General features: G+C 29.0%; 2 protein-coding genes across 4 annotated transcripts in view; one reads left to right on the plus strand and one right to left on the minus strand.

Annotated features, from left to right (window-relative positions):
* Nucleotides 1-11,864, plus strand: part of LOC129961861 (serine/threonine-protein kinase greatwall-like) — a 46,647-nt gene extending 34,783 nt beyond the window's left edge. The window contains exons 9-14 of the mRNA XM_056075459.1: nt 1,428-2,107; nt 4,081-4,216; nt 4,990-5,103; nt 6,623-6,724; nt 9,035-9,145; nt 11,146-11,864. Coding sequence (XP_055931434.1) covers nt 1,428-2,107; nt 4,081-4,216; nt 4,990-5,103; nt 6,623-6,724; nt 9,035-9,145; nt 11,146-11,192 — 1,190 coding nt within the window. The 3' untranslated portion in view covers nt 11,193-11,864. The remainder of the gene's footprint in view (nt 1-1,427; nt 2,108-4,080; nt 4,217-4,989; nt 5,104-6,622; nt 6,725-9,034; nt 9,146-11,145) is intronic.
* A 5,236-nt stretch (nt 11,865-17,100) lies between these two features.
* Nucleotides 17,101-17,687, minus strand: part of LOC129956508 (chitin synthase chs-2-like) — a 79,071-nt gene continuing 78,484 nt past the window's right edge. For all 3 annotated transcript variants that reach the window (XM_056068430.1, XM_056068435.1, XM_056068440.1), the window contains exon 19: nt 17,101-17,658. In XM_056068430.1, the coding sequence (XP_055924405.1) occupies nt 17,303-17,658 (356 nt within the window). In that variant the 3' untranslated portion in view covers nt 17,101-17,302. The remainder of the gene's footprint in view (nt 17,659-17,687) is intronic.

Here is a 17,687-nt window from a genome sequence, read left to right on the forward strand (position 1 = left end):
AAACTTGATACTATTTTCCATTACTTATATAAGCAAGTATCAATGAAACAATTATGGATTTAGTTTGCCAATCTTAATGTAAAAAAGTAATTGTAGCAACATATGCATATATCTATGTATATATGCATGTTACCACACTTCATGTATTTATTCTTTTAGACAAAAGAAAGAACACTGTCAGTTTTTCAAAGAATAAATGTTTATTATTCAATTAATTAAAAATTGACCGAAATGTTGTCGTTCTTCTGCTGTAACTTAAGAACAAATAATCTAACAAGAAAAATATTTTAATACTTAAAAATCGAAACTTTATCTTTTCAGTGATATCAACACCATTTTTGTGTATTTGTTTCAATTGTTATTAAAAAATTTAACTCATTAAAATTAATGGTTACTTTGTCTAATTACTAATCTCTCCAGGCCGCGGTGGTTTGGTGGTGAGGTCTCGGCTTCAGAACCAGAGAGCTTCAGGTTCAAGACCTGAAGAACCGTCGTGTAAGCAGATCTGGTGCACATTAAATTCTTCGGGCCCAAACGTTCCCTTGTTGCTGTGGTGTGGGAGTTTGGAGAAGGGGTGCCAGCTCAGGTGCGGTCCTTGTCATCTGACCACGGTTCAAAATTACTAGGTCCGTCCCAAATAGCCCTAGTGTTGCTTTAATACGAGACGTTAATATAAGCAAACTAAATTTGAACTAATCTTCCACTTAAAAAAAATCTCATTTATTTTATACATAACATTTGCCATCGTTTTTATTGGCATTGTTGTAGTGATTTAACATAGCCTAAAAGCAACATATTAATCTCTCAGATGGAGGAAGGAAAAGTAGATTTTTCGCTAGCAGATTAAATAGATGTTCAACAAGAGACAAAGTTTCAGGCTAAGATAATTTGTTACCTTTTGCAAAATTTTGTCTGTATTCTTTAGTAATTTTGGGGGAGATTACATCAAAAAAAAATTACAAAATATTAAAATTCAAAATTTTATCTTAAATAATTCGACGATATCAATTTCATTTCTGTGCAACTTTTCAATCGGTATTAATTAAAAAAAAATTTCTTTGCATAAGCAGGATAATTAGCCGACCGGGAATCATCAGAGAATTCCAAGAGGTAGGAAAAGTCAGGAAAAATTATTTTAAAACTGGAATTTTTTTTATATCATTAATTCTTATTGAACATGACAATTTGACAGAGGCCATCCAAGTTTTTGTGCATGCACCAAGTGGCTGAAGATTTAAATTCTGAAAAACTGTTGGGCCTCTAGTTTATAATGGTCTCTTATTTATATTGTGCTGGCTGTTTTTTGTAAATTAACCAGTTCATTATTTGCCTACATTACATTGTTGTAGAATATAAAATATGTAAAAACAGGTCAGAAGTTTTTTTTTTTTTTTTAAATTCTTATTGCTATTGTTTTTCCTTGACAGAATCGCCCATAAGATCAAAACTGGCAAGACATGACTCTTTTAGCTCTACGTCTAGCAGCAATTCCACCTTCACACCTTATTGCCCCAAGAAAAAGAGAAAAATTCTTTCCTCTCGTTCTACAAAAAACTTGCGTGAGATTCGTTTATCTGGATCATTAACCACTGCTCTAGAAATGAAACCTGAAACAAATGAAAGTGAATTTAACTGCGGCTCTAATACATCAAAACCAAAACATAAAAGAAAACATTCTTCTAGCTCCGATGATGAAAACTTGCCTAATAATAAGACTGGACTATCAGCTGTATTATCTGATTTGCGCTTTGAAGATCATGAAATTGACAAAGAAATAATTTCAAATGAAACCACAATGTGCAATGTTTTCTCAGACAGAAATGTGAAGAAATGCCGTTTCTCATTGGAAAGTCCCAGACACAAGACGGAATATAAAAATACTCATTCACTTTCTGAATCTATGTACTTAAAAAGTTTCCAGTCTCCTTTAACGGAAGCTAACTATCCTAAAAAATCTGTAAATTTTTGTTTTAAAAGTGATAGCTCAGCTGAACAGTTGGGCAGTTGTTTCAGCAACAAGGTAGATGAACAATCCCTTGCAATGTCTGACCAAAATTCAGTTTTTTCGACTCCTGGAGACAAAAGAATGTTCAGTTCAAGGTTTGTTGTAAGTATTTGTTTTTGTCTGCTCTTAATGCATGTATACATTGGTTTACTATTTTATGAGTTTTTTTTTTTTTTTAAATCTTGATTGGCTTATTATTACCAGACTATCAAAAATATTATTGATCTGGACAGAACATTCAATTTCTTGTGTTATACTTGATGTTTCTTGGATAAAAATATTTTTTCCCCTAACATTCATACATTTTTTTAATAATTGTTTTAATTAAATTTTAATTAGTTGGTGGGTAAAAATTAAAAGGCATCTAATGCTCCTTTAAATGCTTTTTCTGTGGAAATATTTTTTTATAAACATTTTAATATTTAATTAATTGTCACAATAAATTCATCTATTATGTTCAGGCTTGCACAGTCAATATGTGTAAGGTCATGCAGTGCACTACAGCACCAAATTCTATTCTCTTTAAAATTTCTAAACAGGAAAAAAAATTTTCATTATGAAAAATGTAATTTTGCATTATATTTATGATGACGAGGAAATTCTAATACTCATAAAATTAGTAGTCTGTCATAAATTATTTTTTATGGATGAACTTTAGCATTTGAAATTTTGTTTATTGTATATAATCTGTGAAAATTATATTTAAATAGTTAAATAATTGAAATTTGGATAATTTAAATTCCACTTTCATGGTGATTTAGATTTTTAATTCTGCTTTTGCAGGACATCAGTAACTTTAATTCATAAATTCCTTGAAATACAAATCATTAAAAAAATTGCAATAGTTAAGAGAATGACAACTGAAGAGGAAGCTTGTTATTTGATTTCCTTTAGGTTACAGCCTTTAACAAATAAAGAACAAATCTGTCCCATGCTAGTTTTCTATTCGCACATGCACACACACTTGATCCATTTGTAACTGTCACAAGTGTCTATATACTACTTCCTTTTTGTATTCTCTAAATAAATAAGAGTAATTAAAAAAAATCTTTTTCTTATCCTATATTTACTGATGAGCCATTTTTTATATGTTTAAATTTTTTATATTTGGATTGATTATAGATTTTTTTTTAAACTTTTAAATTGCAGTGTTGCAATGAAAGTTTCAGTTTTTTTGCTTTTAATTTTTTAACATATTTTAGCTATATATTATAGCATATCCACTAAATTTATTTCTCATTATTTAGAAAGGCACAGAACAATGGGGTTTGTAGTGAAATATCTCATTCAAAATCAAATAGCAGTAGTTCTAAAATTTGATTCTACTCGAGATTCTTCATGTACATAATCCTTATTGCTGAATGTCTTCCTTCTAATGTAATGTCAAAGTATGAAATAATTATATCAGCTTGGGTGTCTTCCTTGTCACTTGAAAATAAATTAGTATTATGAGATCAGATCAAAATGTTTTATGTAGTTCCAGATTAATATGACTAAATTAAACCAAAGAAATCTTCCAAATCAAGAAGTCCTTTTGAAGTCAAATGTTATGCATTAATTTATTAATGTCAAACTTAATTAAAAGTATAGATTTTAGTAAATTACTTTAAAAAAATATTTTAAAAATATCTAGATAACTATAAAATTAAGTTATTATTATTATTATTTTAAATTTATTTTTAGAAAAAAATTATATATATAAAAAAAGGAATTAAAAGTAACCTGAAGAACATTTTTTCATCGATATAAATTAAACGATTTTCTAATTATTATAATATATAAAAGAGATTGCCTTGGAATTCCTTCTTTTTCTCTGAAAATAAACCAAACCACAGCAAAAAAAAAAAAAAATCCTAGTTAAAAATTATGCCATTTGAAAACAGTTAAGAAATTTAAGAATACATATTGACTTCTTAGCAAAAAAAAGAACATGAGAAAAAAAATGTATTGAAGTTTTGCCACAGAAATAAAATGTAATTTCCTTCTATATAGGACTACAGGCTTTAACGGGTTAATATGTACAATTGTGTTTTTAAATTTTTTTCTTTCTTCTGAATGTAAAAGTGCCTTTGCAGACCCCATTGCAACGTTCTCGAGCACGATTCAGAACACCCAAAAGTGTGCGCAGGGGGCCTGAACCAGATTCGAGTGAAAGAATACTTGGGACTCCTGATTACTTAGCTCCTGAATTATTACTTCGCAAAGAGCATAGTAAGAGATTTTAAACATTACTTTATACCTTCATATTTAATCCATGAAGATGAATTCTAAATGTATTATTTATATTGCACGATTTTTATAAATTTACCCTTGGTTTTAAAAAATGAAACTTTTTTACAAGATAGTTTGATGTTTCTTTGTCCAGGGCACAGAAAGAATAATATTTTTAATTTCTTTATAAATAAGGTATATAGAAAATTGAAAGAATTATATTATCATTACCTTAAAATTAATCTTACTATTAATTATTTTGTCATTATTATTAAATTAATAACAGCATGGCATTTTAGATTAGTTTATTTTTAAAACCTCCAGTAATATTTTTTAGAACATACATGCTGTAAATTTAATATTGGTTTCATTTTCAATTGATTTTTGCATTTAATTGGCCTTATAACATTAACTATATGAATCTTTAGGAACATTTAAAAAATCTTTTCAAAGAGTACCAGATATGTACTACTACTACTTGTCTTATTGAATGTTGAAAAAGAGCCAAGCAATATGATAATGTTTATTTTGTTTGCATTAAAAAAATGCCAAAATTATTGCAACTTCAGGTTTTTTAAAAGTTTGTTTCAGAATTTTGATAGAATCCAAATGCAGCAATGTTTATACATCAAAACCAGATGTAGTGGTGCTTTTTTGACATGAAATTAGAACCTTACAATCATTTTTTACGATTAATAAAAAATTTATGTTTTTCTTGAATATTTAAAAATTCAGTCTATGAATTTTATGCATAATTTGAATTCATTTTAAAGGTTTTCCTGTTGACTGGTGGGCTCTAGGTGTTTGTCTGTTTGAATTCCTGACTGGTATTCCACCTTTTAATGATTCTACAGCAGAAGCTGTTTTTAATAATATTTTGCAAAGAGGTATGGATTTTTCCTCCTAAAGTTACAGTAAATGTATTGTATGTAACCCTAATTTGATGCTTAATACTCCAAATTTTTCTTTAAAGATATTACATTGATATAAATACCATGAATAAATGTTAATTAAAGATGGAATGTAGCATGAATATTAACTATTGACTTTTCATAATAATAATAATAAAATCTTATCTGTAATTTATGCTTACAAGAATCATAAACTAAATTTTTTTTATTAAGTTTGAAATAGTATTTAAATATTAAATAAAAAACTGAAATTTATACTTGTATTTTAATCAAGATACATGTATGCAAATTCATTTACATTTTGAGTGTAATTTTTAAACTAGTTTGCATTCAACATGCAATATTTGATATTCTGAATGTATTAGAAAAACTATTGAATTATATATATATTTAAATTCTCACAAGCAAGTAATTATGGTCTAATGATATATATTATATATATATGATGTACTGGTTATTATTCATAAATAACACCAAACTTATTGGTAATTATGAATAATCACCGGTAATTATATATAATTACTGGTGATTATTTGGGAAGGTGGTCATGTGAATATAATTAAAAAGTTGGGATGTCGGTATGAATGTCCGTGTGGAAGAGCATCTTGTGTGTATTCTTGCATATATCACAAACTACCAGTAACCGTTGCTGGAAGTATGACCATTTCGCCAGTGTTGTTAAATGTTTCCAACATTCGCAGTCACATCTCATAGACAGATGTATTCCTTTGAGCACAAATATATTTGACTAGTTGATATCACCAGTGTTGCTAAAGATTAAAATTTTTTCACGTGTGATATTTTTAATGTAGAAGGTAGTTTTGTATAAAACAAATATGCCTTAAGCAAAATTCAGGACATAGAGTGTATTACTGAACACTTAACAAAACTTGATATTTCAAAAAAGAGGTGACCAGTTATGTTGACTTCATTTATAAATACAAAATCCTCTTTCTTATCATTTGCGGAATTGGCTGACATTTGTAAATATAAATAACATTGCTCTTGTATTATAATCTAGAATTATTGCTCATATTATTAAATAATACTTTATTTGGTATTGTTTTTATTCTCGTTTTCTTCTATTCCCCAATTCTTCTTACCCTCTCTTTTAATATTTTTCACTTCAATTTTTTTCGTTTGTGTGTTTCTATTTACTTTTTCTTTTAAGTTTGTTTTTGGTATTTGCTACTTTGAAACATTATTTCTAAAATCGAAATTTAATTTTAAATTCTCTATGAACTTCTCTTTGTTGTAATTTATGTCTTGTTTTTTGTGTTAGTATATTCCTTTTAAGTGAATCTTGCATTTATATTTTGTCCTATTTTGCTTAGTTTCATCTCTTTTGGGTTTTTTTTATTGCCTTTTAATTTTTTAAAATTTTACTATGACGTTTATTAAATTTTTTGTGTATCTATTTAAGCCTCGTATTGTGGAGTATTGTGCATTAAAAGTATTTAATTTTCAAATACAAATAAATGGATGCAAATTTTAGACATTCCATGGCCTGATGGAGAAGAAGCTCTTTCTGATAATGCAAAAAGTGCTATTGACCAATTGCTTACTCTAGATGCTAACCAAAGGCCTGGAGTCAACGGTAAGAATCTTTTAGAAAATAATCTTCTCAAACGGATTAATTGTGTGTGTGTGTGTGTAGCTGTGAAATTTTAGAAAGAATTATATTTGATTTTTTTTTTGTATTTAACATTAATTATTTGTATTTTATAATATTAAAACATTTATCATTTTTTTTCTTTATCTTCACTGTTTCTATTTCTTCCATAATTGTACTAAAAACAGCCAGTCTAAGAATAATGACCAAGTGAGTGAAATAATGACTAAGAATTAATAAGCAAACTGCCAAATTAAGCAATTTGTGTATATTTGTATTGTAGCAATAAGTGTATTATGTGGGTATAAATACTGGTAGGCAAAACATAAGCAACAATGTAAATTTTAAGCGGCTATCCGTGAAATTGCTGAAAAGGGGTTATTGCGATCAGCACAATGAACAAGCAGTTCAGTAGAAAGGTGATGCATATGCAAATGTCAGGAACAAAAAATCATAGGCGACGTAAGTGTATGCAAAACACGTGCGGTCGGCGCGCGCAGCTCAAGACTACAAAGGAAGAAAAAAAATAGAGGCATAATTAAAGACATTCGCTGCAAGTGCAAATGAGTTCTTTCTTGAAAAATGGCTAGAAGAAATCACCTGGACAATTTCACATGTAGATGAATACTACGCCTCTCATCGAAAATCTCGATGAGAGGCGTAGTTTGACCAGTGTAGATGAAGAGTTCGTAATCAACAAAAGTGTCGTTTCGTGCGCTTGGAAAGCCTTTCAAATCATAGGTACAGCTGTTAGAAAGGTTGGTCGTGGCCGCCCTAGGAAAACAACTGCAGTGGATGACCGATATATCGTCCTGCGGGCGAAAAGAGCTCGATACCAGTCAGCAAGTTCCATTGTTCAGCAACAGGGCGGCAGTGTCGCGGTTTATTGTGGCCAAACGCTTTACAAAGGAGGCCTATTCGCCCGCCGCCCTGAACGCTGCATCCCTTTGAAAGTTGGCCATGACATAATTTAGAGTGGTGTAAGGAGCACAAAAACTGTACATCTTATCAATGGAGTCATGTCCTCTTTACGGACGAGAGTCGCTTCAGTGTCACAAGCAATTCTCAACGCCAGTTGATTTGGAGAGAGATCGGGACACGGGAGGTTTCATCCCAGTAACATCACGGAAAGAGACCGTTACGGTGGTCCTGGAGTTGTCGTTTGAGGAGGCATTATGCTGAACGGGATGACTGAGCTCCCCGTTTTCGACAGAGGTTTTGTAACCGGAGATCGCTATTGTAAGGAGATGATCTTTCCCCATCTGCATTTATTCCGAGGTGCTATTAAACCAGCTACTGGAAAGTGAAGCTATCACTCGAATGGAGTGGGCAATGTTCTCTTAGCTTGGTGATTGAGGAATGGACACTTTTACCTGAAGAACTGATGAACAATTTGGTGCTGTGTATGGAGAGACGGTGAGAAGCAACCATTGCAATAAGGGGAGGGCATATCCCATACTAAGGAACATCTGCTTGTTGTTCTTCCTCTTGGACCATCATGTGTAACGATACTATGAGTTCAATAAAGCCTTTTTGTGTTTGATTCAATACTATATGCATCATATTCAATTTTGCTGAACTATGTTTTCGTCATCGCCAACAGTACAAAATGCTGTCTCTCATTTCTGAATTTCATGTATTCTCAGATCATTTCATGTGGAGTTATGGTAGAAAGCACACATGTTGCTTAAGTTTTCCACACTAGTGTATGTGTATATTTAAAAAGGGCCTTTAAGTCGACTTAGAATATTTTTTTCAATGTATTTATAAAACTGTTTTACTTTTTTCTGTACGAAATATAGAAAAACATAGTATTCAAGTTTTCAAGAATTTGTTGTTGATTTTCATGTTTCAGACCTCCAGAGTCTGAAAAATACGTTTTTGGGCTTATGTTTGTGTGAACAAGATAAATAATTCTAAAACTTTTTAGTAGACAAAATAAAATTTGATTTTTACACCATATTTGTAATTTTTTTAGAATTTTGTGCAAAATCCTCTTAGAAGTTTGTTTGTGTAGCTGTCTGCATGCAACCAAATAGACAACTTTAGAACTATAAAATGTAAAGAGGTAAATAATAAATGGGTAGGTAAAATTTGGTAGACAGGTCAATGTCTTAAATGTTGAACTACATTACCAAAATTTAATGGAAATGTGTTACCAAATCTTTGTTGGAATTGACTGTTTGTCCATCTATATTTTTGCATGTATTTGAATGTGATAACTCAAAAACATACTGACTTAAATAAATGAAATTTGGTATGCCATCTTATTACTGAAATTTTATCTATTAACAGAACTGAGAAAATGGCCATTATTTGGAAAGATTGAATGGGAAAAAATCTTGAAGTCAGCTGCTCCTTTTGTACCTATTCCTGATAGTAAAACAGATACAGGATATTTTGAAGGCAAGTATATTTTTTATAAAAGATATGAATTCATTGTTTGCATTTTTTTACAAATTATTATTTCTAACTTATTGATTAAATGTATGTTATTAGTTTATGTATTATATCTTAAATGTTCATTGAATAATGTTAATGATGCTGCATAAATCATAATTTCTCATAATAACATAACAGATGGATTATAAAGATTATTCAAAATAGTGTTTAATTTAAAATATCTAACATTTCTTTTGTGTTTTTAAGATGTTGTTCCCAAAGAGAATTTTTTTAAAGAAAATATTCAAATAACTATTCATATTCTTTTAGATTTAAATATCTGGTATATTATTAAATCGATTAAGGGTTAAACTGTTTTCTTTGTTTTTATTATAGGTATACTCTTTCTTAGCCAGTGAATTTAATTTCGATTTTTTAATACATAAATGTTCATAAGTTGTAATTTAAAATGATTGTAAGAATGTATTAAGGAATGATTTTTTATTTTCTCATATACATAGTAGGGAGAAAGCATTTTAATCATAAAAAAAAGTTGAACCAGAGATTTTGGCGAATGTCCATGTTTTAGACCCTGAATTTGAAAAGTACATTTTTTTTACACATTTGCACTTTTTTTGTCCCTCTGTCTGTCTGTGACAAAGATAAAGTTTTGGCTTGACGTTTTGGGCTAGACAAATGATATTTATTGTACATTCAAATTTGTAGATTTCTGTCAAATTTTAAGAAAAGTCTGTTCAGAAAAAGTCTGTCTATCCAGCGGTTTTTTTTTTAAAATATAAAAACATGATAACAACAACATAAAGAGAGCAAGAAAGATAAAATTTGGTACACAGATTTAACATCTAGAATGCAGCTCCTTATCAAATTTTGAGCAAAATCCAATTTGAGGTACTTTTAGAAACACTTAAACATGACAATTCAAGATTGCAGTGGTTTAAATATGCCAAATTTGGTATGGGATTTTGTGACTAAAAGTGTATTTTGTTTTAAATTGTTTCAATCGATTTGGAGAAACACGCCTAAAACACAAATTTGATTTTCGGATATTATTAACCTTATGCAAAAGATTGCCAAAAAAATCATCAAGGATGACATGATAGATTCCTTAAGAATGCTAAATTTTCACTAAAGGTTAATATTTCGTAAATATTGCACACCAGTGCCATGTAAGGTGTTCTCTGGGCAAATATCTTTATTAGACCGTATTAAAGAAAATTTTGGAGAAACCACTTCCGCTGGTTAAAACTTAACTTTTAATCTGCTTATTTTTCCAAATCATTTCATGCCTTTATGAAGGAAAATAAAAAATTATGTTCTTTTGATGGCTGTAAAGCACAAGAAAGAACACATGCATTTCATTTTCAAGGGGATAAAAAAGTTTTTATAGAAGTTGGCTGTATATATTCTTTTTAAGTGAAGCTATAAATCAACAGAAAAAAAAAGTAATTTTGTTAATTTCTGAAGATTTGCCTGAATTAGAAGATTAATTCTGAAGATTCTGAAGAAGATAAAAGATATGTCGGGTCTTCTTATCGTTTTTTGGAAATACTTTCACAAACTTGCAAAAAAGAGTTGAAGCTATTTAAAATTATTTGTTTTAGCTATTTTAAACTGTATGCTGTTTCTATGGGCATCCTATACCTCTATAAACAATCCCTAAATCAAATAAAATTACTAAGTGTATCTTATTTTAATTGCTGTTAATTTGTAATCAAAGTAAATTTTATATAGATGTTAAAATGCTATCTCATTTCTTTATTATAGAAATTATGCATTAGATCATAGTCTTTCCAAATCATTTACTAGATAAATAAGTTTTGAGATCTGAAATGGAATTAGTTTTACTGCAGAAATACATGAATCTGTATTCTTTATATTCTTCTTCCCCTTAATACTATGAAACAATTCCAATACATTAAAAATTTGTTAATGTTTTGTAAATTATGAAAAAATTACCATTATTGCTTTTTTCTATTCATGTTTTTGTTTGTTTTGTATTACAGCACGGAATGAAGAACAACATATAAAGGTATCAAGCTTTGAACTGTAACAAATTCTTATGAGCATAAGAAATATTTTAGAATATGCTCTAAAAATGTATATTTTAATCAAATTTGTGTATTGTTGAATTGAATCATATGTAAAGTATGAATCAAACCAATATTTTTGGAAATGGTTCTATAAATATATGGCACATATTGTAAATATTTTTAATGTCAATGCAAGTACAAACAAACCCTACAAATGTATTTTATGTCTAATTTTACTACATATTCTGTACTTCAATTTATTATATATATCATGTACATTGTACTCAATTCCAAATAAGGTGATTTCACATGTAAATTTTTAGTTTTATTAAATTGCCTTATATGTCAATGCCTTTTAGTTATTTGTTTCATTTTAAAATTTAATCTCACCATTTTACTATATAATAATTAACTAACCAGTATATAAAAATTTATGGTGTTACTTATACTGTGGTACATATACCACTAATGGTGCTTAGCATTATTCTGGGTGAATCAGTCTTTAGAAAAAAAAAAGTTTAAATGTATATAAAATGGCACCCTTTTTAATATTTTGTTTTAATCTGTAATATTATAATTTTTCTGTTTTGGATACTACTGTATTTAAAATTCAGTTGAACAAAGTAGTCAGAAGATAATAGAAATCATATGAATGATTTGATAAGCCTAATTTATGAAATTTTTCAGTTTAAGTGAAGCGATGATAGAATTGTATTTTTGATGAAATGGCAAACTGTATATTATCTTTCAACACATCATTCCTTGTGAATTTGGATTTTTAGCCATACTATTAATTAGATATAATTATTGGATGTGATGGTCATTTGAATCTAGCTTATACTTGTCATTAACTGAAAGCAATTACAACAAAACAGACTCCTTTATAACATTAGCTCTCATCAATAATAAATCTTAATATTTGCTATTATGTATTATTGCCCATATTTTGTAATGATATGAAATTTCATTTACAAAATTAAATAATATAAATTGAAAATTTTTTATTTTTTTCTAGGGTGCACTAACTGAAAATGTTTTTGTAAAGATATGAATATTTTAATCTTTATTTAGGTGATATGATACAAAGTTTCAAAAGATTGAGGAATCCTTCAAGAAAATATTCTTTTAAGCTTTGGAATAATTTTTAAATGAATTCTATTTATAAAATTTATATTTTTAAAATTCATATTTTAGTGAATATTAATGAAAATATTTTTCAAAATATAATTTAGAAGGACTTGAAACAAAAAGTGTTCATTTGTTTTGGAAAGTGTCTAAAAGATAACTTTGATGGTATTTCAATACGGTTATGAGATCTGAACATACACACATGGGGTGCATTTACGTTTCTAAATTATTTCCATTTATGATAATTATGAGATAAAACGAATCATGTTTTTTTTTTTTTTTAAATTTAGTTTTAAAAATATTAATTTGAGAAACTTTATTATTAAAAATGAGTCCTTGTATTATTATGATCTCTGGCATTCACATTTACTTAGTGAAATTCAGCTGACAAATAATTTATCATTTGCATTATTGGTAATGTTTTATTTTGATTTAGCCAATCTAATTTTAATTTATCAACTTTAAAAAGTTAAGTCTTATTCATATTAATTATAACGAAGGACTGTTATTGTTTCTTAAAGTAAATGATTTGCATAACAAGAAAGATAAAGCTACTGAACTTAGCATATATATATTTATCTGAGGTTTTTTTTTTTTTTTTTAAAGCAAACAATGTTTAAATTTTTATTAAAAAATTAAGTTTAGCTATCTGTTTTTTTGGGGGGGGGTTGCTTCTAAATTTCTGAATAAATATTGGGGATAAATAATTTTTATGCTATTACTTAGGAAAATATCTGTAATATTAGCTTAAGTATTGTACAATATTTATTCTAATTTTTTGAAAAATGTTCTGTGTTCTGAATCAAAGATATATATCTTTATCTTAGCAAGAATAGAAACACAACCCAAAAGTGGAATATTTAGAATGATTGTAGTGGAGAGGAAGTAGTTCTAATATCAGTAAATTAATTGAGAGTGCCCCAATTATATAATCTTTGCGTCAAATTTGATTTAAGTGAATTAAATTGTTTCTTTTATTTTTTGCTAGTAAGTATCTCATATTTTTAAAAAAAAGTCTTAACTAGATTTAATCTTTTTTCAAATTAATTTCTGGGTGATTCTCCTTCCTATCTCTTATTAGCATATACAAGATGATCAAAATTAAAGCACCATATATAGTGACACCCTGAGCTCTCTATATAGCAAACTACTCAATGTGGAATCCAAAATTGTTGAAATTACTATTCAAGATGTGGGGATCACTGGAAGGGGAAGAAAAAAAAAACTTGTTCCATAAACACTGATAAATGGTGCTGTACAACAGAAAATATGCTAAAAAGGCACACACACACAAACATGTGGTGTAGAGTTTTCCCTTTCTAATTTCTATTGCTGATATGGGGAAGGGGGGAAAAAACGATAAAACAGTGAAGAAACTAAAATTGTCATTGTAATTGCAAAATCGCACAGTAGAAACCAAAAATTTGAAGGAAAAAAAAAAAAAAAAAACCTTGGTTTGCTGATACAGTTCTAGGGATAAAGATGGGGAAATGTCATTTTTATTAGCGATGGCTTCGCGCTTTTTTGCTTGTGAAGTTGCTTTTCGAAAACAAGGGAAATGCTGCAGCTGCACCTTGAGAGTTTCATCGACTTGAGAATTTAAGCACATCACCAGAAGTTACCAAAACATGCTCGCTTATTTTTTTGTACTCCAAATGCAACAGCGCCAATGTCTTCCAGCAGCCTAACCATCTCGTTCTACACATCTTTATCCCTGTGACATTTGGCTTCGGGGATACTTAAAAAATCTTGTTTATCGAGATGCGTGTGGGTTAAGACTTTCCGTTTTAACGTTTCCAAATATGTTTCGAACGGTCTTGAGACAGGTGATCGAGCATTGTTATGGTGGAAGTTAACTTTGTCATGTTCCTGATGTCGTTGTTACAGTTTTCCCCTTCAACGCCCAGTTCAAACGCATCAATTTCATTCGATACCTTGTGGTGGTTTCGTTGGTTTTCAACAGCTCATAACATATCCCCCCCAGCTGGGTACTTGAAATGCAGAGCATAACTTTGGTATCGTAAACATTCGATCTGATACTTTTGAAACCATTCACATGTCTTTTCATTAAGAGCAGACTCACCGTAAGTATTTGAGAACATTCGATGCGACTAAACTGCAGTTTTCTTCAAATGGGAGCAAAAAACAAAAACTTCCCGCAAATGACGAGAACAGATGTCTAAACCTGCTGTGTGACATCTTCAATCGGCTTATTTCGACCAGGATCTAAAATTTATTGCCATAACCATTTATCCAAAAACGGCGAAATAAATTTGTACATCGAATTTTTATTTTTTATTTATTTATTTTTTTGTTAAAAAAAAGTCTCTTGATAAATAATTTTTTTGCAGCAATGCTAATTTTTTAGATAATGACCGTCACTGATCGTACTGCTTGCCAACATCTAAATCAAAGTTGATCAGTAATCCTACCCAAAACTTTCTCGTATACTTTAATAAATGTATCATACTAAAGAACACTTTACATGGCGTTAGCGCACAATAGTTACGACATATTAACTTTTGACGTGAATTTATCATTTTTACTGAATCTATTGTGTAATCCTTGGCGAGATATTTGGCGATTAATCCTTTGCATGCGGTTAATAAATCCGGAAATCGAATCTGTGTTTTAGACTCATTTTTTCCGATCGATTGAAACAAATATTTGTTTAAAAGCTACAATTGTAGTCACAAAATCTCATATTCCTGGCATGCATTAATGACATTCAAAAATCGAATTTGTGTTCTAGATGTGTTTTTCTCAACAGATTGATACAGAAATTTGACAAGAAATTGCAATATCTAATTTGATATATTTAAATCATTGCATTTTTGAATTATCGCGTCTACATGTTTCTGAAAGTACAAACCTACAGACATTCAACCTGTAGTCTGATCTGGATCAAAATTTGACTGGTGTCAACACTATAGGTGTAAATCTGTGTACAGAATTTCATCCATCTAGCTCTCCGTTTTGTAATTATCGTGTTTATATTCGAACAGATGTTCCTCTGAACAGAATTTGCGTAGAAATCTACAAATTTGATGTAAAGAATATTGCATTAAATTTAATCGTTCTAGCTCAAAACATTTTTCAGTTGTCTTTGTCATCGATAGACATTTTTCAAAATTCTATCATAAACTAGATACATGACAATTGCTATTAAGAATTGAATTAAGCGACTCGAATATGTGTGTTGGCGATCCTACATATCAGAAATTTTGGTTCCTCAGGAATTTAAATGTGAACATCTCGTTGTTTAACGTGAGCGCAAAAATGCGAATACCCTCTGTTCCCGATTGTCGGTAAACGACTGTTTTTAATGGTAGCTGATAATGTTTCATTCGATTTATATATATATATATATATAAAAGTGAATTATCGTATCTGATAAGAATAATAAAAATAAAATAACACTAGATTAAGAATTGCGTGATTTTTTTTTTCTTTTTTCTTTTTTTTTCCGATCTTCCGATGCTGGCCACTTTATCACTGTTCCTGAGTCTAGTTTACTTTTTATTTTATCTTTTGGATTTTTTTAGAGTTCTTCTTCTCCTTATTAGCATTCCAAAAACTCGTATTTAAACAAATTCGAAATATTTTCAAATTCAGAAAAACTGTTTTCTTTTGGAAAAAAAGCGCAGTAACCTAATTCTTGGATTCGGTATTAACAGCATGTTTTGGAAAGTTTTTGTAAAATATTAATTCAGTACAAATTGGCATAAACAGGATTTTGACTTTTTTTTTTTTTTTTTTTCGGATAAATTTGGAAATTATTTTAAAACAAAATTTTCTCGATTTCTTACAGATAATATCTTGGTATATATATAATTAAATACATAAAGTTACTTTAGCAGCGGCTATGCTACTGTTTAAGCTGTTTTTTTAATCAAATGTTTAATTCTATTTCAGCTTACATTTCAAAATAATAGTTATATGAAATTGATACGAACATTTCAAAAAGGAAGAAAAGATGTCAAAGTATAAACTTTTTGGAGCAACATTTTTTTAAAAATTAATTTCCAGTTTTAAAGTTTTTTTGTTTGCTTTTAATTATTTTTAAGCACTTCTCTGAAATATAAGTTTTAGTAATAGGAATTACATTTTTTTTTTTTTTTTCATTTTTAAGAAATCTTTATTTGTTATTAATGCTATGTTTTCTTGAAGATGAAATTTATTTTAAATATCGATTATGTGGTTAGAAACTCAAATATAATGTTTAGCAATTGGTAACAAGTAAGAGAGTAATATTAAATTTATTTTGGCTACTGTCAATACTTGAAGCTTGAATTTATATATTTTTCACATTTATACATTTGAACTTTTTTCCCTTTTTCTGGTTGAGTAGGGGTACAACTAAATTTAACTGATGATTTTGAGATCATTTTGTTCGATTTACTAAATTTGAATGATGATTCTGAAATAATTTTATTTGATCGACTAAATTTGACTAATGGTTTTGAGGTCATTTTGTTTGACTGACTAAATTTGACTAATGATTTTTTGATCATTTTGTTTGATTGACTAAATTTGACTAATGATTTTCAGATCATTTTGTTTGATTGACTAAATTTGACTAATGATTTTCAGATCATTTTGTTTGATTGACTAAATCTGATGACTTTGAGGTCATTTTCTTCCGAATTATATTGTTATTTTATTTAAATAAAAAAATATTTTTATTTGATTTTTAGAATAGTATTTAATTTTTCAATTTAATCTAATAAATAGAATTTTTATTTTTGTATTGTTTCTTTTCAAGGAAGAAGAGATTATATGCGAACTATATATATTTTATATAGCTTTATTAAAAGATATTGTCAGAATACACAAAATAAAATAATGAAATAGAAAAGGTAGTTCTCAATAATTTAATTAAATAAAAATTCCTTTGTTGAGAAAAATCGATATAACTAATCTCAGTTCATTCAATTACATCATATCGCTCTCACTTTCTCTAGTCCCTTCATAATATTTTTATGAAATTTCCACTCAGATATCACACCTCTTCCGGTTTGCCGATATCTTCTTTTATCTGGTCCAGTTTCCTCCTCAAACTCGAGTTCCTCGCATCTCTTTTTGCAAAACTAGTTCCTGCGACAGATGTTTGGTTTGCACCGAAATCCACCATCTGAATACTGTTGACACTTTCAGTGTCAAAGGAAGGATTGTACATGGAGTGTCTAGCAGAAACGATTGGTGTTCCGAACGCATTATCCAAGTCTTCGATTCCAGCCAGTATGGTGCTGCGAGGCGTTGGTGATCTTGTGTTGTACATGGAAGTTCGTCTCTTGAGTGCATCCAATGCATCAGGATTTCTACTCATTCTTCTCACTTTTGAATTGAATTTTGGATCTAAAAAAATGAGAATGGGTGTTTAAATT

This window comes from Argiope bruennichi, chromosome 2, assembly GCF_947563725.1.
Source record: "Argiope bruennichi chromosome 2, qqArgBrue1.1, whole genome shotgun sequence".
NCBI classification, from domain to species: Eukaryota; Metazoa; Arthropoda; class Arachnida; order Araneae; family Araneidae; genus Argiope; species Argiope bruennichi.